General features: G+C 39.8%; 1 protein-coding gene across 3 annotated transcripts; it reads right to left on the reverse strand.

Moving 5' to 3' along the window:
* Positions 1 to 2,712: 2,712 nt before the first annotated feature.
* On the reverse strand, positions 2,713 to 25,755 carry MCPH1 (Microcephalin). Of its 3 annotated transcripts, none has more exons than XM_074103030.1 (9): positions 15,618 to 16,229; positions 15,248 to 15,275; positions 13,296 to 13,719; positions 12,317 to 12,486; positions 9,761 to 9,962; positions 8,413 to 8,541; positions 5,686 to 5,843; positions 4,700 to 5,092; positions 2,713 to 3,715 (listed from the first exon to the last, which is right to left on the reverse strand). In XM_074103030.1, exons 2-9 carry the CDS (start codon positions 15,272 to 15,274, stop codon positions 3,404 to 3,406), a joined length of 1,815 nt encoding a protein of 604 aa, XP_073959131.1. In that variant the 5' UTR covers position 15,275; positions 15,618 to 16,229; the 3' UTR covers positions 2,713 to 3,403. The 3 variants fall into 3 exon arrangements, 2 of the variants coding, with proteins under 2 accessions (XP_073959131.1, XP_073959130.1); XR_012452533.1 differs by lacking the exons at positions 2,713 to 3,715; positions 4,700 to 5,092; positions 5,686 to 5,843; ... (1 more) ...; positions 9,761 to 9,962; positions 12,317 to 12,486 and adding exons at positions 14,304 to 14,490; positions 17,948 to 18,136; positions 18,837 to 18,983; ... (2 more) ...; positions 24,080 to 24,228; positions 25,632 to 25,755 and having other exon boundaries at positions 13,640 to 13,719; positions 15,248 to 16,451; XM_074103029.1 differs by having other exon boundaries at positions 15,248 to 16,229.
* Between the last annotated feature and the right edge of the window lie 1,006 nt (positions 25,756 to 26,761).

Below are 26,761 nucleotides of genomic sequence, written 5' to 3' on the forward strand. Positions count from 1 at the left end.
GTTGGCATTTAATCATGCAAATCTTGATTAAAACAAAAAAACTTGCTTAAATGCTCACAATGGATTACTAATGCATGGGCAAAAAACTTTTCCCAAAGTACCATATCCCAAAATATTATACTCGAATTATCATTTGGCAAATAATCATTTGCTAAAACAACTTATCGCAATTTTACAGTTAGTATTTTTGTTTGGCAAATTATTATTTAGTTAAATGTATCGTTTGGCTGTGCTTTACTCTTCCCAAAGTATTGCATGCCATAATAATCTACTTTTCTGGCAGCAGTTCGTTTCTGTGGAGGACGCAGTTCTTACCTAAACCTGGATTTTTAATCCCACGGAAAAAGGTAAACAAAATTTTGTCATTGTCTGTCAAAGTGATTTTTCAGGGGATTTCAAGGTCCATACCCGCTAGAAATATTTGAGCCAGGGAAGAACTCAAGGCGGTCGAGGAAGCGTTGACGAGTTGGGGAGAGGCGTAGAGGAGGCGACAAAGATTAGAGCGAACACAACCGGAGGGCTCGCAGAGCTGCGCGACGAGGGCATAGCTCTAACCGCCTTCCGGCCGGCCATGCTGAGCCTCCAAGACGAGTTCAATTAGACGGAACAGCTGCAGCGCGATCAGCGCTTAGGGAATGATCAATCTCAGCAGGAGGATGGGGAATGGAGAAAGGTGGAATCCAGGGCCGAGGCCAGAAGGCGGAAACGTTCAATCAAAAATGACCCGGTACCGCAGCCTCCTACCACATCGTGCCCGCTACTCGTGGAGTCGATAGGCCCCCGACACACCAGCGCCACGCTCATCGACTTAGTCAAGAGCAAAATCAACGTGGCAGAGATGGGATTAGGAGTCCGATTCGTGCGGGGCCTACGGAACCAGAAGGCCTCGTTCGGGCTACTAACGGAAGGGGAAACGGACGCCATGAGGGAGGCGATAAGGGATAGATGCCCGAACATTACCGTGACCACTCCAACAATGAGAAGGCCGCACATCCACCTCTCGGGGTGGCTGGAGATCTCACGGATGCGCAGATCCCCGAGGCTATTTTTAAACAAAATAGCAACCTGCTGGAGGGGGCGTCGGTTGCCCCTAACCAGGTTCGAGTTTTGAGAAGGCTGAAGGGTAGAACGAGGGAAGTCCACAACATTGTCCTGGAGGTTCCCCCGGAGATGTGGTCCCGCCTGAAGGACAAGAAAATTAGGCTGGGGTACCAGATGGTGTACGTCACTGACCAGTCACCGGTTAAGTAGTGTTACCGGTGCTTGGGATTTGGGCACTTCGCAAGAGAGTGTTCTGCGGCTTGGGCTTGTAGCCATTGCGCCGGAGAGCACGACACAAAACATCACACAAATCACACAAACATCCCATCATCCCAGCCTATATACGTCCCACTGCTGGGCACAGGCCTCCTTTCAGAATGAGAGGGCTTGGGCCGTAGTTCCCACGCGGGCCCAGTGCGGATTGGAAACTTCACACACACCATTGAATTGCTTCGCAGGTTTGTGCAGGTTCCCTCAAGATGTTTTCGCACATGAATTTCGAAAACTCAGAGGTGAGAGCCGGGGTTTGATTGAACCCACGATCCTCTGCTTGAGTATATATGATACATATGATTTACATCTAAACGCAGCATATTCAACCTGCAAGATTTGACAAGTACCATCAATTTACAACAAGAGTTAGGTTTGTTCTGCCCTTCCGGGGCGGGCGGTGCCCTGGTGATCTGTCTGTGATACAGTACAGGTCTTCCTAGTATGGACAGCAAGCTCTCACACCGGCCAGTTCAATGAGGGCGTTCGCGTATGAATTCGCCACTAGAGGCGCTAGTGTAGCGTGAGGTCTCCGAACCGAAATGTCAAATCTCATAGTTTTTGGGTGAGCTACGCGGGTTTATTTATAATTAGAATAATTTTGTGAATATTTTGCAATATCTGAAATTAATTATGGCAAATATGCGTTCCGGGGCAATGAATGTCTGTATTTTGAGACAGTTTTGTCTTTCGTAAACCTTTGTCCTCCCTTTTTTCCGAACAAAACGGGAACTATGCAACACTGTGGCATGCTCGATATTTTTATGGTACGGTTTTAAGGTGTATTATATATGATTTTAATCTAAACTTTGTATTCACGCCCGTAATAACAGACTTTGAAAGCCATACTTGAAAACCTCACGCAACAGTGCGCCATCTGGTGAGACAAAAAACGATAGCCCTCACTCCACCTAGATTGCCAAACCGTATAAGGGGCCATCTATAAAGTACGTCACTCTAATTTTGACCATTATTAACCCCCCCCCCCCCCCAAATGTAATGTCATTTATGGATGACCCCTAATAGATTATAACTAATTATAAGTCTGTGTGAAAGTAAGTAAAGATTTTTATAGACTGTATCTTTTAATTCCTATATACACAAACGCTTAAGATTATGCAATACAATAACTCTTTATTGAACACCTTATAGTAAGCAGTACAGAAAATAGAGGTACGTACCTACAGTCAAAGACTGGATCGCATCGTGTAAATTTGATCAAAAAAATCTGAACACGACTCTATTGTTGTAAGAATCGGACCGCAATTTAGTTATATTTTTTACCGCGCTGTCAGTGGCGCCTCTGTCCTCCCTTCTCTGTAATCGCTTCGCGCGCAACCAAATGCCTGTTAAGTATTTAATAAAACAAGTGCAAGTCTTTATTTCACGCAATCCAACGCCACTTTCCTTTAATTGTTAACGACGTAGAAGCGTGTTCAGATATTTTTAAACAAATTTTTGCTCAAAAGTTTATGAACTCGACTGTACCAGGGTGGAACCTGTGTGCTACTGATGCCATGTTAACATTCAATACATCTGCCAAAGAAATCATAGCGAAATTGTGCTGAAAAGTTCTCACCCTGGTATGCGATCCAGTTTCCTAGATTGTTTTTTCCCTTAAATGTTTAAATACTAAAAGCGAATATTGTCGCGCACGCCATGTAAATGACCTTCTCTGTAAGAGAATAGAACCGTCTTTTGTGAAGAACACGTTACAATATACTGGTCCCATGAACGAGAAAGGAAAATAAAAAATGCGTTGTTAAAACTTAACAATCGTTTGTATTTGGGGCCATCCATAAGCCGTCACACCAATTAAGACTATTTTTAGAGCCCATTTTGTTTCTGTGTCACAAACTGCCTTACCCATCCCCCCTAAACGTGTGACGTAAATTTATGGAACACCCCTTTGTCACTTTGATATTTGCCTTGGTTAGATAAGACTAAGACAAAACATGCATTTTGTAAACGGGCTTGTCTTTATGAAGAACTCCTTTTGTTATTATTCTTTGGAAAATAAATAGTTTAAGGCAAAAATAATGCCTTTTTTTACGCTTTCGAACAGAAATGTGCGTTCTCATAATGTCTCCTATCATCCAGCAGCAGAGGTGTTAATATACCTTCTAGTTGTCCTCATTCTACCCGCTGCTACGCTGTCAAAAACCCACTTCGAGCTAACTTCACCGTCGCCATTTCCAACGCAAACGTCAAAATCAGCTGTTCGATGTCCGCCATCTCGTGCGTCGCCGCCATTTTGAACAACGCCGCCGCAAAGTGACAGGAGTTGAATGGCTGCGTCCCGCTGTTCGGTTTGGGGTGAGATTTGTACTCGCATGCCGTTGAAAACGTCGTAGGCGTATTCGGAACATGTTCGCCCTAGAGCTGAGCGTTCCACTCGAGCTTTCTGTAAAGAAAAGATTGGTTTCGTTAAAGGTTTCGACCTTCTCCATCGAAGGTTAAAATATGGCACAAGCAATGTAGTAACCTCGCTCTGGTATCCATAAAAATCTGTCAGGCAAGCAGCAACGTAAAGCTAGGTCATTCACATTCGTACGAACACGTGACAAATATTGAAAATGTTTACAAAGACAACTAGTAGAAAAAAAAAATCTTGGTTCGTTTTTTTATAGTCGGGTAATTTTTTTGCTATAAAATTGTTTTATCACGCTTTTTAGTGTTCATATTCTAAGATACAATAGTTAAATGTCATCTGCTCGTCACCTTTTACAAAAGATTGCTTTTTCCGATGCAGAGACCTTCATTATTGAGGAGTCCTGGTGCTTCGCCACCCGTTCCATTTCACCATATTTACGAGCATTAAATTGCTTAGCAACTGTGTTAAGTAATTTTTATTCAACCCGTAAAGTACTTGTTATTGAATAGCTCCGGTGGTCAAATGTAGTCTTCATTATCAGTTCCACTTCACTAAATGATGATTTTCAAGAGCAAATGCATGAGTTACTACTAATCCAAATTAATTACCATAGGTGTCCCTACAATGTTTAAAGAGTACCCGATTTCCTTAGGATCCAATCATCAGATCCTGATTTAGTGCTTATGGGACCTAATTGGAGGTATTCCTATATGAACGAAAAAAAAAATTTTTTCAAGTCGTTTCACAAATGACGGAGTTCTGAGGTAACAAACAAAAAAAAATACAACCGAATTGATAAGAGGAACGAGTTTTTTTGTCTACTCATGAACATGACCACTGTCATGTGGCTGAATCGTCGAAGTAACTCGCTTTGTAAGCGTAATAAATCCCGGGTGCTGTATTATGTATGAGTGAAAATCACGTACGTTTACAACACGATCACTTTGTCAAGTGTAGCAGTGTAGCAACTTAGAGGAAAGAGACAATAACCACTTATTTACCAACTTGACTGACCTGTGAAATCTTTTTCAAATGCGCCACCTCGTACCCATGATGATGCAGCCACTTCTTCACTTCCAAAGAATCCACCACCCATCGCGCATACAAAACCCTGCAGCCTCTAGCCGCCCCTAACAAAGCGTTCAGTGTACGCGCCTTAGGTATCTCACACCTCGGCAACTGTGTCGGTACATTTGTACTTGGTATTTTGGAACAGTGACTTTGTGTGGTTTGATTGAGCGGGTTAATTCCGGTGTTGTCTGGATAGATCTGGTTTAGACTGGATTGGCAAGAGCCGAGTAAGACGTGGGTGGTGTGGTGGTTGACTTGCTTCTGAACGCGACCGTTCAGGATTTTAATGGCATTTTGAACGATTTGACGTTCAGCGCGCGACATTCCAGTTAGAACCTGAAAAGGATATATTTTTTTTTCAGTATGTAGAGTTTTGTGTTTACACTACGCCGGCTTGAAAGAGGGCGAATACTCTAGTGACTTAAGTATATTTTTTATCTACACACATAACAAACACTTTTCAGCTTGGCACATGCCAAGTGCTGAGATATTTTTAGTGCTTCGGTACTTTGCGAAAGAAGCGCCAACTAGCCGATGCACCGCGCGCGCCAAGTCCCTGCGCTCACGCTGCGTCAGCTCGGCAGATGCCAAGTGCTATGATGACTGAGATTTAGCCATAAGGACGTGATTGAGAGTTAGCCATAATAACTTACTATTCTTGGTGCTTCTGTAGTCTGCGACAGTTCCTGCATTTTGAAAGGCGTGGCAGCGCCAAGTCCCTGCGCTCACGCTGCGTCAGCTTGGCAGATGCCAAGTGCTATGATGACTGAGATTTAGCCATAGAAACTTACTATTCTTGGTGCTATTGTAGTCTGCGACAGTACCTGCATTTTGAAAGGCGTGGCAGCGCCAAGTCGCTGCGCTCACGCTGCGTCAGCTTGGCAGATGCCAAGTGCTATGATGACTGAGATTTAGCCATAGAAACTTACTATTCTTGGTGCTTCAGTAGCCTGCGACAGTATCTGCGTCCTGGCGGGCGTGGCGGCGTCAAGCAGCCGCCGCGCCAAACGCTCAGCGCGCGCCAAGTCTCTGCGCTCACGCTGCGTCAGCTTGGCAGATGCCATGCGTTTGGGGGCTGCCGGGGTGTCTGAAAGACATATCAGAATGACATAAGATGATTGAAGAAGATTGTTTTGTTAATGTAAGTACATGTACCGGATCATCATCATCATCCCATCATCCCAGCCTATATACGTCCCACTGCTGGGCACAGGCCTCCTCTCAGAACAAGATACCCAGATAGATGTACCGGATACTTTGTTGTAATGCTGTGGTTGTGGCAGCGCACCTACCGTAGTAAGTATAGTTTAGTTAGTTTTTAGTTTGGTTGGAGACTGAAAACCAGCGACCTCGCTGAGTCTCATGTCCATTTTGCCTCACTTCATAATGTTATCTGTCTTGTATTGTATTTTATGTTTGTGATGGTGAATAAAAATTTCTATTATTATTATTATTTTAAGATACAATACAACACACAGCTTAACAGATTTAGATGATATTTTCTGGTTTGACACGCTGGGCAGGATAAGAGATAGTTATTATTCCGGAAAGATATTTTTCTCCAGATTATCTAACGAAAATGCTGACGCCACGCTATTGGTTAAGTAGTAAAAAGGTATAATAGAAGTTAGAAGATGGCGGCGCCCAATGTTGTCCCCCCTCATCCCGTGGGCGTCGTAGAAAATGGCTGAGGGATAATAACGCGCGCTGTCTCGTGGCACAGATGCACATAAACTGTTTGTTATGCAAAAGAAATGTCTCCGAATCTTAGCAAATATCTGCCAACCAAATAGCTGTAGACCATACCTTAAAAAGTAGCCTTGTTCGTCAGAAATAATATCCACCTTTTTAAATAACATGCGACGCAAACATGACCTAGTTCTCCCTGAACCAAAATTAAGTATTTTTAAAAGCGGTCCATATTACAAAGCGATACAATTATACAATAGAATATCCATGGATTTAAGAAGTGAGCAAAATAACACATCCTTTAATAAAAAGTTAAAAAAAATCCTAATAGATAAATGTTACTACTCGATCTCGGAATTTATGGAGGATGGTTTGTAATAGTGACCTCTCACGTCACGCACGCGCACGACGCATTATTTGCTACAAGTGGCAAAAATGTTTCTGATCTCAAGTGATATTTGATGTTCCTTTATTAAGTTGAGTTATTGTAGGATTAATTCATTAGTATTCAGTATTTATTTATTGCAACACCTTTTACAAAAAAAAATATAAAAAATGATGTCCTGTTGGGGCGTGGCAATTTTAAAATTAATTACATTAATTAACTTATACATAACATATTATGCTATTTTAACTTAATGTAATTTTTAGGAAGAGGGTTAAGGAACACTTATAAATTAACTTTATGTAAGGTATCTAAATAAACTATACATTTATCTAGAAATAACACAAACTTAGAACTATTAATATAGGTACAGAAATTAGATATTGTAAAATAAAAGATTTTAAAATAGTAAATAGATAATAACAAGTGGGTATTACAACAAATGCTATACCCTACCAGTGTTCATGTTAACTTTAAGAGCTTATGTTACATGTATGCAATATATAAATAAATAAATAATATCAGATGATGGGCAGCAGCGTCTTCTCGGCAACTTTTATTATACATCCTATACCCCGCTTGCCAAGCGTGGCGAGCATTGGCACCCCCCCTTAGGCCGCGTGTTCACCAGAGATGTGCGAGGATATGTTGCTAGGAATGTATTGTTCGTGATCATTATGAAGCAATAGAAACGCTTCATTTACCCATCCTCACACAGCACATCTCTGGTGGAAACAGCTGAGCGGAGCGAGGCGAGGTAAATGAGGGCTATCGCGAATGAATTCGCCGCTAGAGGCGCTAGTGTAGCGTGAGGTCTCCGAAATGTCAAATCTCATAGTTTTTGGGTGAGCTACGCGGGTTTATTTATAATTAGAATAATTTTGTAAATATTTGCAATAATATGAAATTAATTATGGCAAATATGCGTTCCGGGGCAATGAATGTCTGTGTTTTGAGACAGTTTTGTCTTTCGGAAACCTTTTTCCTCCCTTTTTTCCGAACAAAACGGGGACTACGCAACACTGTGGCATGCTCGATATTTTTATGTTACGGTTTTAAGGTGTTTTAAATATGATTTTAATCTAAACTTTGTTTTCACGCCCGTAATAACAGACTTTGAAAGCCATACTTAAAAACCTCACGCAACAGTGCGCCATCTAGTGAGACAAAAAACGATAGCCCTAATTAAGTTCCTATTGGTTCATGAAAAACACATTTCTCGCACATCTCTGGTCGAAACGCAGCCTTACGGAGGAAGCCTATATCCAACAGTGGATGACCTACAGCTAATTTTTTTTTTTATTCGACTGGGTGGAAAACGAGCAAGTGGGTCTCCTGATGGTAAGAGATCACCACCGCCCAAAAACCTCTGCAACACCAGGGGTATTGCAGATGCGTTGCCAACCTAGAGGCCTAAGATGGGATACCTCAAGTGCCAGTAATTTCACCGGCTGTCTTAATCTCCACGCCGAAACACAACAGTAGCAAGATGGTGGCAGCAATCCGGGCGGACCTTGCACAAGGTCCTACCACCTGCAAAATGCTGCTTCTATGATGGATAATAGAAGTTTGTAGCACTAACCAGACTCGTCTCCCGAGGTGACAGTCTCAGCCTCCTTCTGCGTGAACAGCTTCCGTCGGGACTTGGGGTGTAGAGGGGGGTCGGCGCACTGCCCTCCCCGAGGTAGCGTGTTCACTCGCAGTTCCGGGTCTACAACGATAAAAAAAAACACACCACTATTGACGTATGCAAGCGATAATGTTTTGCGGGTTGTTGGTCGGATTCCCCGGTAAAGCCAGAGCCAGCGATCCGAAAATCTTTTCGTTTTATATACTACCTCCAATCCTACTATACATACATTCTTTCATTCATTCGGTCTGAGTGGAGAGCTTTGGGGGAGGCCTATGTCCAGCAGTGGACGTCATTCGGCTGACATGATAAATTCTCTACTGTATTTACTTGCGTTCCCATCCACACTACACATGTTATACCAAATTTCAAGTCAATGGACCACTTGAAATAGATCAAACTGAACTTTCAAGATTTGAAGTAAATGAACAAACAATCAACAAACTAGCTTTGGCAGGCCTCCATCGTGAATGTTGTGGGCAACCGGTCAAAGTCCTTGTGCCAAAAAATCTACCACTGGCTCGGAACAACTACTGTTGGGAAACCCTCACCAGAATGCGGCAAGAAACTCAACGAGGTATGCAAGGCGAGTTACTCGTAATAATAGTACATTACTGTAGAGGCCGGGAAGTAGGGGGTTGCCGACCAAGCAGATATAGACGGCCGAGCGTAGCGAGGCTGTATAGGGAAGCGAGGCCGGCAAACCCAGGTTCCGGCCGAGGCTTGTATAGTGCTTTTCTCAAACATTACATGAAATGGAATAAAAAAACAAGAAATGAAGCTGGCTGGCTAAAACAAAAGACGGTCGCATTGCCGGCCGGCGGCCTGCAAGGTTGTATGAAATCTCTTTGCAGGCCGCTAGAGTGACCTCGCGCAGGCAGGCGAGTCACAGCGGCTGCAGCGCGATACTTCTCAGCCTATTATTTGTAGCCCAACGTCAATATTTCATGTCATGTTTGAAAAAACGTAATAAACGTATTATGGCGTTCTAAAGGTCTTGGTTCAGCAGTGTACTTCCAGCTGATGATCATTATCATCATCATCATCGTCATCATCATCAGCCCCAAGACGTCCACTGCTGGACAAAGGCCTCCCCCTTAGAACGCCACAATGAACGACAACTCGCCACTTGCATCCACCGGTTTCCCGCTACTCTCACGATGTCGTCAGTCCACCTGGTGGGAGGCCTGCCAACGCTTCGTCTTCCGGTTCGTGGTCGCCACTCGAGGACTTTTCTCCCCCAACGGTTACCCAGCTGATGATGATGATGACGAAACAAAGAAATATAAAAAAAATATACCAGTGGTGTCTCTCGACTGGTCGTGCGACGTGTCGGTCTGATCCGTCGACTGATCGGTCGACGTCTCGGCCGATGTGTCGTGTTCAGTACCACTGGAGATCCTCAGTCGGGATCTTTCTTTCTTGTTGCTTTTATGCTCGTCCTGTTTGTTTGTGTTGAGAAATAACTGTGATAGAGGAACGTTTTCCGCTTCCGCGCGCTTCTGTAATGTACAAAAAGATATTATGTCAGTAAAACTATGTAGTTGTAAAGTTTCAATAACCGAGTCAAAGTCAATGTCAAAATATCTATATTCAATTTAGGCTATAACAAGCACTTATTGAATGTCAAAAAAAAACTACCACCGATTCGGAAAAACCTCTGTTGAGAAGAATCCGGCAACGAGGTATATTTTTTTAAACAGATTTACAATATTATAAAATGATATCTATACATCACAAGTATTTAACACAACTTTATTTTTAACACACTAGGTTCGCTATTTGAAGGACCGCTAATGCGGATCGGAATTATTTCCAAATATCCCTCCCTGTCCATGATATAATCATTAACTTTATAATACGTCTAGATAGTAATGTCTTCTTGACAATAGATCTGAAGTATGTTTTTCTGAGTATGTTTGGATGTTTGTCACTTTACTGGCGGCTTTAGCACTAAGGCTGCCTGTCCACTGAAGCGGAACGCGGCAGCGGAGCGGAGCGAGGGGGCAATGCGGAGCGGAGCTGCGGATTGTATCTGTCCATAGCACGGAGCTAGATAGCGTAGCCGAGTTGTGGAGGCGTGGAGTTAGATGAGCGAGAAAGTAGGTAATGCTGAGCGGAGTTGCGAACTGTTTATCCATTCGCAGAGTTTCCCCACTTGAGCTCGTTTCTCCGCTCCTTTTCCTCGCTTCGCTTCCTGGTTTTTAATGATTTTTTAAGCTTGTTAACACTTACTAGGAGGGGTCAACTTCGACTGCTAGTCAGAGCTCTAACTGGACATGCCTTGCTAAACAAACACGTACATAATCTAGGTGTTACAGACAGCCCCCTGTGCACAGCATACATGGAGGCAGAAGAGACCGCCACTCACATCCTTCTGGAATGTTCTGGTGTGGCGAACTACAGGGCACTACACCTCGGATCACCGGGGTCACTCCAGGAAGGCGTCGGCAACGTGAAGGGTCTGCTAGGCTTCCTCCAGGATAAGCTGGCATGAATTGTGCCTACAGCCAATCACGCAAAAAAGGCGCACCTACACGTCGAGTTGCGGAAGGCAGCCCGCTACTACTTACCAACTCGCTGCCCACTGAAGAGGAGCAGAGATTTTATACAGTTCTAGGGATGGATTGTTATCTCGCTGACCGCTCCGCTGCCTCATTCCGCCCCAGTGAGCAGGCAGCTTAACAGTGGCGTTAAATAAACATTTTTTCACACCTCTCCTTCAGAAAAGTAACTTTTCCTCCCTGACGAGAGGGAGCAAAGTGCAACTTTTCTGTTCAAGGCTTTTCTAAGTATTTTTATCGCAAATGCCAATTTTTGAAGTTGATAATTGTAAAGACACGCTATTTTCCATGCTGGCTGTTCTTTAATAATATTTAGATATATTTTTTCAACCTTCTTAATGCTTGGTGTGAAAAGTTGTATGAGCGACTCGGGAGCAAAATTATTTTCATCTTGGGCGTTAACACTTGAATCCCTCATTACGCTCAGGATTCTACTTTAGAATCCCTCGCTACGCTCAGGATTCTATTGTATAATCCTTCGCTACATTCTGGATTCAATGTACGCCCTCGCCGTAAATACACCATTTTGCTCCCTTGTGACACAAATAACTATTTCTGCACACTTTATTCTTCTCATCGGTGCCGCTGTCACAAAAGGCGATTAAGGAACGAACTAACCCTAAAGGTGCGGCCACATGTAGCCGCTCGTCGCTCGTTTGCATTTGCAGCGATAAATCTGGTCACGTGACCCCATTTTGAATGTGATTTTCAATTTCTCGCGACTCAAAAAAGTAGCGTCAAGTCGCCGCGTCGAACAGCAGCGACAAGATAGCTGCATGCAGGAATGATCTTGGTATTGAAAGCTGATTTCTTAACCGTTTATAAGGCAGAGGCGATTTAGCGACCACATGCATTGATTTGGAAAGTCTACCTTATTCTTTTAGTAATAAGTTACAATATTCATTGTAATTATTGAAAATACTACTAGCTTTAAAAAGATCCTTTGCTAGGTATGTATTCGATAGCTGCTTTTGATTCTGTGATAGTATGTTCCAATAAATAGGGCCTTATAAAGGGTTAATCTCATTTAGTAGAAGTCGTGGCAGTGATACAAATACTCGTAAAAGAAATCGGAGTGAATAAAAAAATAAAAATAGCAGTGCTTTTGCCGAAATTGAAGGTTTTGTTTTTCCAACGGTAAAGCTCACATTTTCAGCTTTATCGCTATATGTCACGTGACCAGATTTGACGTTGGAAACGAGCGTCGAGCGACTTGCATGTGTCCGCGCCTTAACGCGTTTAAGGCGAGATTGGAAACTGTAGAGATAGATTTTAACAGCAGGTAAACTCACCAACATAATCCTCAGAGCTCGAGGCGAGGGCAGGTCAGAGGGACGCGCAGCAGCAGGGAAAGCGGATTCTGGGACCCGACGTCCGCAAGAAGCGCAGGCCTCCACCCACAGAGGAGATACCACCCGGCAGGCTAGCGCCCGGGCCTTCGCGCGGGTGGAACGACAGCCGCCTGGAAGGGGTCGGTTTTTCTATTAGAGAACCCAAGGTTCTTGAAGACGAAGATCCAAGGCTGTGGTTCCACTTGCACAATGCGAGGTAGATAAAGGGTTATGCATAAAATTTTCAATGCAAAATATAATTTTGATGGCGCCTTTTGAGCGGCGCGGAAGCAATGGAGACAATTTCGCTCTACTTTGATCAAGGGCTTAACAGATATGTAGATCTAAAAGATTTTTTATACCTTATTTTAATCTTTAATTCTTAAATTTTTTAACAACTTTATGACAGCATAAAGATGACAGATAAAAGTTAACCATAACCTAAGAGTTAAGACAATAAGTGCTTTGTGGCCATAACATAATTTTTTAATAGCTGTAAAAGAAGGACTAATTTGCTGCTTTGTTATTTCATAAAGTTTATTGTTTAATTAGCTTTCATAAGTATTTACTTAGCGCTTACAATGTTAAATTGCACAAGTGCATAAAACGCGCCATTTTGCCCGAGCTGTTCATATCCACCCGAGGGGCAGGCGAGGGCTGTTACGTCGAGGGTAAATTTACTCACAATTGAAGTCAAAAGAAGAGCATTATTATAACTTGTTTATAAAACTCGCTTTACGCTCGACTTTAACTATCACCGTCGATAGCGGTGGATCTAAACGTTTTATGCGTTTCTTGTACAATCTACTATTATAGAATTGACAAAGAATTGGGCACAAAAGATATATCCTTAAACAGCACTTTGTCAGCGCTTAAGGAAAGTAATAAATTTTTAGTTCCTGGTTCAATAAGTAATGCTTAGGTACTCTATTCATCTTACCTTGTGTCCAGACAAGATGTGTAACTAATGGGCTCCAAGCAGGCACCACAGTGGCTCCTAAAGCCATCAAAGCAGCCCTAAGGGCCAGGGCCCTCGTCTCCGTCCCAACATCAACTAACGCCACCATTCCTCTTAACACTTCCATGCTTGTGTCCATCTCGTTTTTAGACACAGGATTTTTCCTCTGTGTTGCATTGGTGACATTTTTTAACACACTTTTAGTTTTTTTTGTCGGACTTTTCTGTGTGTTATTCGTGGATTTGACTTTCTGTGCTACAACTTTGCTGGCACTGCGGACTGGTTTCTGTGTTTTTTTAATTATTTCTGGAATTTGCTTCAGTGATTTTTGATTGTGATTCTCTGGACCCTTTAGTTCAGACCATTCTTCTCGGAGACGGATACGGGCGACTATGGCTGATCGCCGCTGAAATAAATAACAGAAAACTTTAATGGTAACAACAAATGAGTTTAATCAAAATAGATTTAAAAGACATGTAACAGTTCTCTTGTCTCTCCAACATTCATAGACGTCATATGAAGTACACACTTGCTAATTTATTTCTAAGTACCTTGTTGAAGTCTTTGATAAGAAAATCGTTTAATGGTATAATAATACCAAATGATTGTTAGAGAAATCTTATCCTGAATAATAATCCTATCGATTCATAATATAATAAAATAGCGAGTGTTTGTTTTTAATTTTAGTTGGTTCGAATCCCGGGCGAGGCAAGCGAGTTTCAGAAAATCTTTGAATGCAGTTTTGCTTCTTTTTAAAAATAAAGGAATGTCTCCTTTAAGTAAAATGAGCCAACTTAAGGATTTAACTTTAAGGTAGTTTACCTCCAGGGCAGGGCCCGACTTACTTTTCCACACTGTATACTACAAGTTTGGGATATTAATAAATTTCACTTAATTATACTGTGACAAGATACATAAGCTGGGTCAAGTAATCAAAAAAAACAATTATGTTTTGTTTCTTCTCTTTTGTACAATAAAGAGTTTACATACATGTTTACAATCAAACCTGGGTCCTCATCAATACTTGCTCCAATAGATACACCAATCCCTTTCCTTTCATGCATGGTGAGATTTGTTCTCTGTTTATTTATTTATTTGTCTCCATCCAATCTTGGAAGCTAAATTTGACCCACTTCCAGTGGTCCGATTGACTTGAAATTTGACATATTACGTAAATCTGGTGACAATACAATAATCTGGTAGTGACATCCTGGTGATCCGGCAAAGGATTGTCTCCGCAGGACAGAACTCCTCAACGGTTTACAGCATTGACTTGAAATTTGTAATGAAAATGTTGCATGGATGACAATGAAATTACAGTCAACAAAAAGTAGTCAGCAAAAAACCATTTATTTAAAATGTAATTTTTAATGTAGCTGTGATATCACAAAAATCAGATGGTATAATTTCTAAGTTTCATATATATCTAAAATACCTAATAATAAATAGTTAGATAAGATGAAACAAAAATATAACCACAAGCAGGAATTTCCAGTGAATTATACAGAAATTATATCTTCTTAAAACAAAATAAGCACCTCTTTGACCTTCTTTTCCTGCAACATGTGTGATGATTTAATATAATGATAGAAAATAGATTAAATAGTGAGTTTGAGTGAGTGAGTGAGAAAATAAAATCACTTATTTTAGTACATTCAAACACTTGGACAGTTGGTTTGTTGGTAGGTATGATTATGAATATAAAGCTACGATTCAACGAGTTTAGAACCCATTTTGTTTCAATTAGGCACAGTTTAGACTTGCAAAAAAAAATTAGATAAGTAATTTTAAAGCGTCATACTTTGAAGTGGGCAATTGAGAGCCGCCATGAAATGTAACTGCACGATTTTTTTTGCAAGTCTCAACTAGGCTTTCGAGATGATGAAATTATATGTTACTAGGCATGCTATGATATTATAAAACAGGGAACTCACCAGACCAGCTGCGCTTCTGTTACTCATTCTGATTTGTAATTAGAAAAACAGTTTTGTAAGAGATTATTTCATTAATTCGTTATACATTAAGTATATTCTTATTTTTACGATAAAATAGGGCATTTTATGAAAAAGTGTCCAAGCATAATTTTGTCGTATAAAGTTACTAGTAAAGAATAAAATAAACAATAACACTTTTATGTTAACTCATTCTCATTACATGTCTCAAAATCCATGGGTATGAAAAATGCGTCAATAAAGCGTCTTAGTTCGCGCAAGAGCTTAATTAAATTAAACTAATGAATAACTTATTCATTATTGTTGTATTCACTGAAATCACAACAAAAGTCGTCAACATTACAAGCCGTACCTGTCGAGACTTGTCGTTGAGTTGACAGCATTGACAGTCGTTGTCAGTATACTAGCTAGCTGTCAATTTTTTCGTTAAAATGGTAAATGTTGCTAGTTGATAAAGTACGTTCATACCAAATGTATCATGTCACTTTGTTTAAAAAATACCTATATTATATCACTTAATCTAAATGCATTTTTCAGTTTCAATCTTCTTTTGTTTCTTATTTCGTAATTTCAATTGTATTGAAATTTATTTTTATTTTCGATAATTGAATTAGTCCAATTTAAGAAAATATTTACCCAACCATCGAATATTTAACACTTGCAATAACTCTTATGTCAATAGCAGCTGATTTGTTTGATAAGTTTTCGAAGTAGGTTAGCGAGAACTGATATTATATAAAAGATCAAATAAAACAAAAAAAAATGTGACGAGATTTTACTAGTAGTTATGTATTACAATTTTACTCTCTGTAAAAATAAAAGTTAAATGAAACTTGTGTAATTTTTCCCCATTATTCTGTTTGCTGAGCAACAAGGTGTTTGAAACCTTTTGAAACCCACTGTAAGGTGGCGCTAAACAAGTTACGTGTATCTTAACCTAGATGGCGTAAAATAAAAACCTTTTTTACGAGCTAGTTTGAACTTCAAACAAGCTTTTCAACGTGAAACCTTCTTTTAGAGGTTCTATAGCTAAGCCTAAATACGCATTATAAACGGGCTGGACTTCGTTATCGGATTTGTACTGCGCCAGTTGCGACGCTAGGTAGAGGTTGGGTCCCATTTCGCCTCGAGGCTCGCCGATTTCTTCTAACTCTTCGATGTCGTCGGTTGGTGGTTTTGAAGGTTGCTGAAAAACATTTTTGCTTGTTACAAGTTGACACATAGCGTAAGTTTAGATTTTAAAAGTCACTGATTTACGTCCAGCTGTTGCGACATGTAAGAAATGCTGCCATTCACGAAAATAGGCGCCGCGCCGGTAGGATTATTTTTCATTTTGTATCAATGAGGTGCATTCATCTTTATAATTATGGGTATTCCATTGTCTTAGTCCAAGCTGCTTCTATTTATTTTCTTTTATAACAGAGAGGCAAGTGTGCCTCGTGCCCCCATTTCAGCGCATGGGCGCTCGGAACATTTAGCCCGAAAGCTTAGCACGTAACTACCCACTCTTTCGATTAACAATAACATGAGTAATTGTTGATTGAAGAGCCACATACTAAAAAAGCAAGGACGTAATGTCTTCGACCCTTAGCTCTTTCGAACCCAGCCGAGTATGAAAGGAGTTAGGACAATGGATTTAATGTACAATCCATGTCAAGTTCAGAATTCGGGTGCGCATTTTTTCACATAACTTTTTAAGTCCTCATTTTACATTACAACGATCACTTCATAATTTTTATAATTTTTGTAATACTAATATAATATAAATAACGATATAAGTAAATCTTATTTTGAATAGGTACTTACCGTTAGAAAATCAATATTATGAGTTCAAATGTTTTCTTATTCATGCCATTATTAAAAAGAAAATTATGATATTTATTCGTCTGTTATGAAAGAAAATTTTCTGAAAAACAACATTATGAGTTGAGATGTGTTCTTAGTAATGACGTTATGAGTAAAAAAATATGAAGACTGTCTGTTATGAGTTCCGATGTCAGTAATAAAAAATTATGAACAAAAAAAGTATGAGGAAAAAAATGATGAAGATTGATTATTATGAATAGGTATAAATCGGTAGTAAAATAAAAAATAGGAATAAGAATTTTATGACAGTCAATATGGACCCTCAAAATTCAAATGTAAGAATTATGAAAGTAGACCTTATGCACAATCCATATCAAATTCAAATTCAAATGTAATTAACCCGCACAATCGTATCGGCTGGGTTCGAAAGGGTTAGGCGACTCAACCCAAAAAAAAGTTTGATACGGGTGCTAGTAGTTGTGTTAATCAACTTTTTAGTGCAGCTTGTTGCCATGATACTTAACGGCTCCAGTTACCGATTAAAAGTATGTTTTTATGAGGTACAGTCGGTGCCCTAACATAAGTATCCACTTTTCTATGCAACTAGATTCAAAAAGTGGATACATAAGTTAGAAAACCGACCGTTCAAATTCCCTAAAAGTTAGGAGTGGTGACAGTTTAAAGGCAATTCCTTAATGGCCCATCTAAGCGTGCTAATGGTATAAATGGCAAACATTTTTCGGGACAGAAAATAATAACGCTAAAAAGTTTATTGACCGAGATTTGAGAGTTTGTCTAATGTGGCTCTTGATCATAAAATTGTGACGACCACTGTATTAGATACTAGATGGCGCTGCCATCTACGCTACACGATACCTCGTTCCACGTCATCTCGACACCAAGCACGGGTCGCTCGCAGTATGCGCGATGCAATTCCTGCAGCTCGTCACGCAAGGAGTGTAGCCTCTCCCGAGGGTCTGCTCGGAAACCGAGCACGTAGCCTCCGCTGCTCGGCCGAGTTGCGATCACCAGTGCCTCGCCGAATTTGGAGTCGCGGGTTGAGATCTGATGAGATTGGAGAAAATTTATCGAGATTCTACCAGAGAGATGGACCTCTTTAAAGCCGTGGGTTTACAGTGGATGCAGGCCGTTTGTAACCGATGAAAGTAGACGTCTATTGAATTATGTCCAACAGTTGACGTCCTACGGCTAATATGATGATGATAATAATGAAGCAGGATTCGGCCTATGCAGCTCTGAGAGTATTACTAATTTAAAAGCCAACAAAAAAAGTTTATAAGTACTTCTTAATATTAGTAAATTAAAAAAAAATCCTTGTATTGTGAGTGGCGTAGCTACCAAGGGGCTAGGCGGGGCAGTGCCCCGGGGCCTCAAGCTCAGGGGGCCCTCGAAATTCTGCTTTATAGCTGATGATAAAGTTGCTTAGCATTTTTAAAGTATTTGTATATATGTATAATAATTTTACTTCAAAAAACCTTACCAGTTTTGATAGCAGTGGGCCCCATTTTTTTATTTACCCCAGGGCCCTAGGTTACCTAGCTACGCCACTGATTGTGACGACTATTTAAGTACCCTATAGGTTGTAAAACCATCACAAGATAGCTATAACAGGCTGCCTCAGAATACAGAAAGCTCTTTACTATTCAAATTTCAATAAAATTACAAAATAATTCGCGATTTTTTTCTTAAAAAAAACAAAAACCACGATGCCTGTACTACGAAGTACCAAATTCTTTATACTCACGCTCTCTATGGTCAAGTAAGGCATAGACACGTTGAAGGAGTCGTTAATGTCTGCGAACCACACGACCCTTACGTTGGTGATCACCATGGTCCCAAGGTTCCCGGACTCGCTAGATAGGTTCCAGATGCTGTGTTCGTTCAAGCAGATCTGAAAGGGACACGATCCGGTTAGAAAGACCAATCCGGTTCGAAGGACCTATCCGGTTCGAAGGACTAATCTTGTTCGAAGGTCCAATCTCATTACAAGGTTCAGAAAGGGTTACATTTTACTGATGAATACCTATCGGGATTAAATTTATTATAACGGTATGATATCGACAGAGGCGACTTTGATTATTTCATACCCCGCTTCCTCCCCTCCCCCACTACAATGCGTAAACTTGAAGTCAATTATTTATTACGAATAATAATCGTAACTCACGTGTGTTTAAAGCTCAACTGTCTTTGAAAAAGTAAGAGTTTGGCCACTATATAGTGTTCTGGAGAACTTAACTTCATTATCTTCATTGCCCTCTCGATTGTTTCCATAAGTGTAATGTACGCTCACTCGAGCAGCAATAAATGTTATTTCTTTATAAGTGGAAACTTCTTTGGCTTATGTATCAGCTAAGTTGCAGGTTATACTCAACTGTGTTATATATGCTGTTTGTTTCCCAAATAAATAAATAAAGTTGTTGGAAATCAAAAATAACACTATATATACGATACACACACACTGTATACACTTATGATAGCTAAGGATAAACAAACCCTCTCCAAGGGCAATATCCTCAGCTGCTTGTTGTGGATGATGGCACTTCGCAGCTTCAGGTCCCGGTACGGTCTGGAGGCAGCGTATGCTCTGGAAACAAGCATATAGGAAATTTATGAAAGACCCAAAGAAAAACACACTAACTAAGAATAACTACCCTCTTAAAATAATTAAAAACAAAACAGACGACATTGTTATTTCAAAGTTCCATAGTTCTGAAACAGCTGAACTATTTTTTATCAAACATAGCTAAGAACTACCGCGAGGAAACAAGCTTTCATGTAAAAAAACCGCATTGAAATCAGTCTATCTAATTAAAAGCTGCCACAGATACAGACATCATTGGCTTGTCATTGGCGTCAAACGTATACCCCTCTTTTTGCGTCCCGGATGAAAAAAGAGTAAAATAATAATAATTTTATAACAAAAATGGAATAAAGCAAAAAAATGAGAATGAGTTTTGAGATGTTAACAGCGGGTCTATATCGGATGGCATAGGTACAATTATTAGTCCTATCGTTTGATGTGGCTAAGATTCAACTGTCGAATGATTGTTGTGCATAATTAGAAGGGATCGTTTAGGGATGACAAAAAAAATAACCTCGAAGGCTATGGCGGGAGCTTCGCTCCCGCCTTCTAACCTATCCGAGTCGGGGTGCCCCGGTCTTGCTTGCTCGCTCGCTTAAACATATGGGTTTTAGGAGGTTTTATGATAGGAATATTATGCTTTAGGTACTTAGATTTTAGAGTTATCAATATTAGGACAAACGAGTAGTATGCCATTCAACAGTATACCAAACATTCTCGGCCAAACATTTTTAGGACAAAAAACGTTATGCGATACGTCAGGCGCCCGTTAACAGAATATAATTGGTACCTAATAAATAATATTAATAATAATATTTTACAATGGTAAGCAAAAATGTCTAGATATTAAGCAACAGAAAACTAAGGATTATCCAAAGAAAAGGTGAAAACTTGTCATTACCTTTACGAATGTCAGAGAAAGAGAAAATTTATATTTTTAGGAAAAAACAGCAACATAAGTAACAAAAAAAAACAGGCAACGGTTACATATATTAATAATAAAATAACTATTATCGTTGTCACCAGCCACGACTAAACGCGGTGCGGTTAGTGATTTTGCAATTCATTACGTGTTTTGTCAGTTAACCATTTGGTGAAGTGCGATTCAAGCGAGCAATGAATTATAGTTTTGATTGGACCTAAACAAGCTTTTATTTCTATCTAATATAACTTACATGCCCGTGCTGTGTTTCAGCCTACGTAAATGCTATGATTTTTTGAGTAGGCGTCGCAGTTTTGTTGTAAAGTATAAATCCAGTAAATGATCTACATTCAATGAGCCAAATTCGCAGTTTCGCACTTTAAGCATAGCACGCTTATGAGTGGAGTTCAAAAAGTTGGTTCAGTTAAATATGAAAAAAGACTGATAGGAAAATGTTTTGTTCGACATGGAAGATGTACATTAATTACAGAAGTGATTTTGGAGATTTAGTAACACCGACTCCCTCTTGATAACATGTCGCGTGAGATTTCATTCAACTCCAATCTCAGCTAAATCGTTCAAAGTAGGTTTTATCTTTAGTGTAAAATGTGGCTATAAAGTCATGCCAGATTTATTTAATTTAGCATAATTTCCCCTCAATTTTAAACAGTTTTTTGGAATGTGTGATTAGATGAGATTCGGCTTGACCCTCCCCCCCTAAACACCTCTCGTAATTTGTAGACGCCGCTTTACCTATACAAATTAAACTTATGTGTCGCACAACAGTTTGAGACTAAATTTTGCCAACTTTTTCAACTCCATCATGGCGTCTATTGTTTTGTTTGTAGATCACATACTGTGTTACACTGCGTCTGTTCCTTGTGTGGGAGCTTACTAAAACTTCTTAAGGCAGTTACAATACTTGTAATAGAGTTTGTGGTGTTGGGATTTATAAAGTTAGAGTAAACCTGCTTATTATTGGCAGCTTCTCGAACGGCCGTAATATATTTACTTACGTAGTTTGGTATTCAAGGTACCTCCTATTGAAGTAAATATTTAAGATATGAAAGAGCTTTAATTTCAATCTCTATCCAATATTTTTTCCAAAGGTTTTTGTAAGAAACTAGAATTCGCGTAAAATTCGTTTATGCAGAAACTGCAATTTTCCGGGATAAAAGCTATCTTGTCCTTCCCCGGGATACAGACTATGTCTATGTCTATACCGAATTTTATATAAATTAGTTCAACGGTTAAGACGTGAAGACGTAACAAACAAACAGACTTACAAGCTTTTGCAATTATTTATAATAGTTCTTCTTCTCTTCTTCTTCTTTTTCAGGCTTTTTCTATCCACTGCTGGATGTAATCCTCTCCTGATCTCGTCCACTCCGTCCTATTCTCCGTCTTCCTGAGCCAGTACGGTCCGTTGTAACTCTTTATGTCATCAGACCATCTCATCTGGGGTCTGCCTACAATAGTCCTACAATAGGTCCGCTTATAATAGTTATTAAAAAAAATCTGTTTGTTTTTAAAGATTTTAACGAATCTAATTAACGTTCTTACATCTAACTCAATAAGGAAATGACATTAATCGTAAGATACACCTACTAATCGGAAAGGCTGTTTATCAGCATTTTTATAAGTTAAACCACTAACTACATTTACTGTAAATTTACTACTCTCTATTTTAATTAGTGGGAAGGCTGGAAATAACTTTTTTTTAAAGTAGGCTATAATATAACCCCAAACAAAAGTAGCAAGAATTCGTTGGATGTGGGCGGCACAGGACCGGTCTTTGTGATGTTCTGTGGGGGAGTTACGTCCAGCAGTGGGCGTCTTTCGGCTGGCGACCTATCTAGACACGAGGTCGAGGTGTGTCCAGTGAAATTAAAAATAAAGAGCTGTACCCTTAGTGTAAGGTTTACAAAATACGTCTCGATCGCGTTCGCGTTAAAATCTCAATTTGTACGGAAACACGAAGGCGAACGGGATCGAGACGTATTTTGTAACCGAAAACTTACACTGGTGATACAGCCGTGTATAATTTACACGGACCATTTCACGGTACTTTTTATCTACTCTACAGACATGTGGCATATTTATTCAAGCCCCTTACCTTGTCTAGAATCCAAAATTTCAGAAATCAATAACTTTAAGGACTTTATATATCTATCATTTACTTGTGAACCCCAGAGACGGAGGTGTAATGCCGCACGCAGCTGGGCGATAGGTTGGTGAAGATGAACTCATAGCGGCTGCTGCGGTACGCGGCGAGCATGTGGAGCGCCTGCGTGCTCCCCCGAAGGCCTGAGTTGACCACCCTGGTGCTGGTTGACTGGATGCAGTTGAGGCCTACCGCTGGAATGAATGAGTGAATAGGAGGGCTCTATTAGGGTTCAGGAGACAAAATGGCAAAAACGGATCCCTTATAGTTTCGCCATGTCTGTCCGTCCGCGGCTTTGCTCAGGGACTATCAATGCTAGAAAGCTGTTATTTTGTACGGATATATATGTAAACTTTGCCGACAAAATGGTACAATTAAAAATTCTAAAATATTTTTTTTAGGGTAACTGCCATAGACGTAAATTAGGGGTGTTTTTTTTTCTCATCCAACCCTATAGTGTGGGGTATCGTTGGATAGGTCGTTTAAAACCATTAGGGGGTTGCTAAAACGATTTTTAGATTTAGTGATTTGTTTGCAAAATATTCAACTTTAAAGTGCAAATTTTCATTAAAATCGTGCGCCCACCTCCCTCTAAAATCTAAACCGGTAGGTGGAAAAATTTGAAGAAATTCAGGATGGTAGTAAGTATATTATCAATCTTTCAAGGAAAACTATAACGGCTGTGTTTGCTTGAGAAGTATTAGTAGTTTAAGAGTAAATAGCAGCCTAAGGTATAAAATATAAACAACATCAAACTTACAAGGAAAACTATAACGGTTAAGTTTTCTTGAGAATTATTAGTAGCTTAAGAGTAAATAGCAGCCTAAGGTATAAAATATACCTAAACTTGGAAGATTCCGTATAAAATACGAAATCCTTAGAAAAATATTACTTAATTTTTTCGTAATGGCTACGGAACCCTATTTTGGGCGTGTCCGACACGCTCTTGGCCGGTTTTTATACTTTTTTGTAGCCACCAATTCTTAATTAAATGACATTATTATTATTATTATCCCGATATTCCCGCGGGATAGGGATAAAATCTCGAAATAACAACCTTTGATCCTAGTCATGAAATTTGGTATGTAGGTAGCTGGTCGTCTGGAATAACACATAGGCTACTGTTTATCCCGATATTCCCACGGGATAGGGATAAAACCTTAAAATTTCAGCCGCTGGGTTTAGTCTTGAAATTGTGGACAGTGTTAACACAACCTCAATGGAGACCACGACATAAATTTTGGGAATCCCCAGGGGAATTTTGTAAAATCCCGGAATTTCAATTGTAACTACCAGATCGTATAGTTTACTAGTTCTTACATAAATTGATCCTGGGCGAGGACATGGAATGCCAGATGATCCTCAGGTTGGTGACGATCATTCGGCCCTTACTGCCAGTGTTGCCCTTCGTGTCTTCTATGGGTTCTATTCTGTCAAATATCTTTTCGCCCGGCCTGAGCTTGAGGTAACTGTAACCAATTAACTAATGTATTAATAACTGAACTATACACAGTTAATTACATTTACTTTGTTCAGCCGACCCGCTATGCAACAAATGTGTGTTCATGCAGCTCCTTCACCTCCACACTACAATCACTCACCACCATCGCACTACACCGACTAGTTTCGAACTCAACTAGAGTTCATCCTCAGAGTAACACAATCGTTCACCATGCTACCAGTTGTTGGACTAGGCGTTAGATACTTAGATGTTATTGCAGGGGTTCACGTTATAACTGTACATTATAAGATCTAAAGAAAAATAATGATGATTATGATCACGATCTCCTAGGTAGGTCTTAATAGGTACAATATATAGGGCTTGATGGAAAGAAAAAAGAAAAAAAAACAATTTCTTATTTATAATAATAACAATAACACTAACCTAACCTAACCTAAACAAACATGTCGTCACTAATTTAAAAAAATCTCGTATCTATCTTAAACTAGCTGTTGCCCGCGGATTCGCTCCCGTTCCAATCTTTTTTTTATTTTAGCTTCTACCTTGTCCTAACAATAAGGAATACAACAAAAAATAGTTATCCAATTCGGTGCCGTCGTTCGGAAGTTATGCGCGTATATATATTTCGGCGATTCATTTATATACCGGGTGTGGCCTGTAATACGAGCAAAAAATTATTACACTTTTAAGTTTATTCGAAGAAGCAATGTAAAGCAAAATGCTTGATGTCACATTGATAGCAGTATTTAATTTGTACGAAAAAGGGAAAATTCAAAGACTCCATTATTTTTAAAAGTTGCTGAACTAATATTGTTTAGCTTGACGAGGACGATCTATGTTTTAATTTTTTGTTCGTATTACAGGCCACACCCGGTATATATGTCGGCGGCCGATCGTAAAATCCGCCAGATCACGAAATTCCTAGGCATATCGTGAAATGTCGCCATTTCATGAATTGGCTAAGGGACATCCGCCATATCGTTCAAAACTCACCGTTTAGCGATTTGCCTAGTGACGTTTAGGCAGATCATGAAATTCCTAGGCATATCATGAAGCGCCGCCATTTCATGATTTGGCCAGTTTAGGCAGATCATAAAATTCCTAGGCATATCATTGATCGATTTGCCGAATTATTTCTCAGGCACATTGTGATATGCCTGGCCAACGTTTAGGCATATCATGAAATGGCGGCGTTTCACGATATGCCTAGTAATTTCGTGATCTGGCGGATTTTACGATCGGCCACCGACATATAGATTGATACGTCATTAAAATTAAATCTCCAAACAATACTCGTAAAGTTCACTTTCAAAAATTATCGATTTTTAGTAAGTTAAGTATGCATTGACGATGTATATTCTCAGTTTAAGTGGCAGTCCTATCCAGTCTCGCTGTTAGATTTCAACTTACATGAAAGGCAGATCGAATAAAACCTCCTTGTCTTCCCACAGCGCTCCTATTTTGGTTTTACTCATGGTTAATTAGTTGTTATTATAATTAATCTCCAGCGTTATCAAGTAACTTTAGCGATGGCAGTTTGTTTGTGTCAAGTTAGTTGTCATGGCAATGACATTTCAAGTTTGATTTTGCGGCGAATTGTGAGGGCGTTCCAAATTATCTGTTTTTAGGATGTTTTTTTAAGGTTTCGTAGTCAGAATGGCAAAAATGGAACCCTTGTAGTTTTGATGTGTCTGTCTGTCTGCCAGCGGGTAAGATCAGAAACTCTTTAGAGTAAATACACGTAAATATAACTATGATTGGTATGAGTATGAGTGTAAGATAAATAATAAATACCATTGGACAATGAGGGCTAAAAGACAGTGTATCGCTTGCAATGAGGGCTATCGTTTTTTGTCTCACTAGATGGCGCACTGTTGCGTGAGGTTTTTAAGTATGGCGTTCAAAGTCTGTTATTACACGGGCGTGAAAACAAAGTTTAGATTAAAACCGTATTTAAGTAATACACCTTAAAACCGTACCTACCATAAAAATATCGAGCATGCCACAGTGTTGCATAGTCACCGTTTTGTTCGGAAAAAAGGGAGGACAAAGATTTTCGAAAGACAAAACTGTCTCAAAACAGACATTCATTGCCCCGGAATGCATATTTGCCATAATTCATTTCAGATATTGCAAAATATTCACAAAATTATTCTAATTATAAATAAACACGCGTAGCTCACCCAAAAACTATAAGATTTGACATTTCAGAGACCTCACGCTACACTAGCGCCTCTAGTGGCTAATTCATACGCGATAGCCCTCATTGGGGCTTTGCTCAGAGACTATCAGTACCTACTAAAAAGCAAGGTACTTCCCTTAGATGTAAAGTGGGGGTGTTTTTTTTTCTCTTCCAACCCTATAGTGTGGGGCATCGTTGGATAGGTCTTTAAAAACCTTTAGGGGTTGCTAAGACGATTTTTTGATTCAGTGATTTCTTTGCAAAATATTCAACTTTAAAGTGTCAATTTTCATTATAATCGAAGTTTTTTTTATCTTGCCATAAAGAAAGAAAGAAAGAAATAATACATTTATTTAAT

This window comes from Choristoneura fumiferana, chromosome 20 (assembly GCF_025370935.1).
Source record: "Choristoneura fumiferana chromosome 20, NRCan_CFum_1, whole genome shotgun sequence".
In the NCBI taxonomy this organism is placed as follows: Eukaryota; Metazoa; Arthropoda; class Insecta; order Lepidoptera; family Tortricidae; genus Choristoneura; species Choristoneura fumiferana.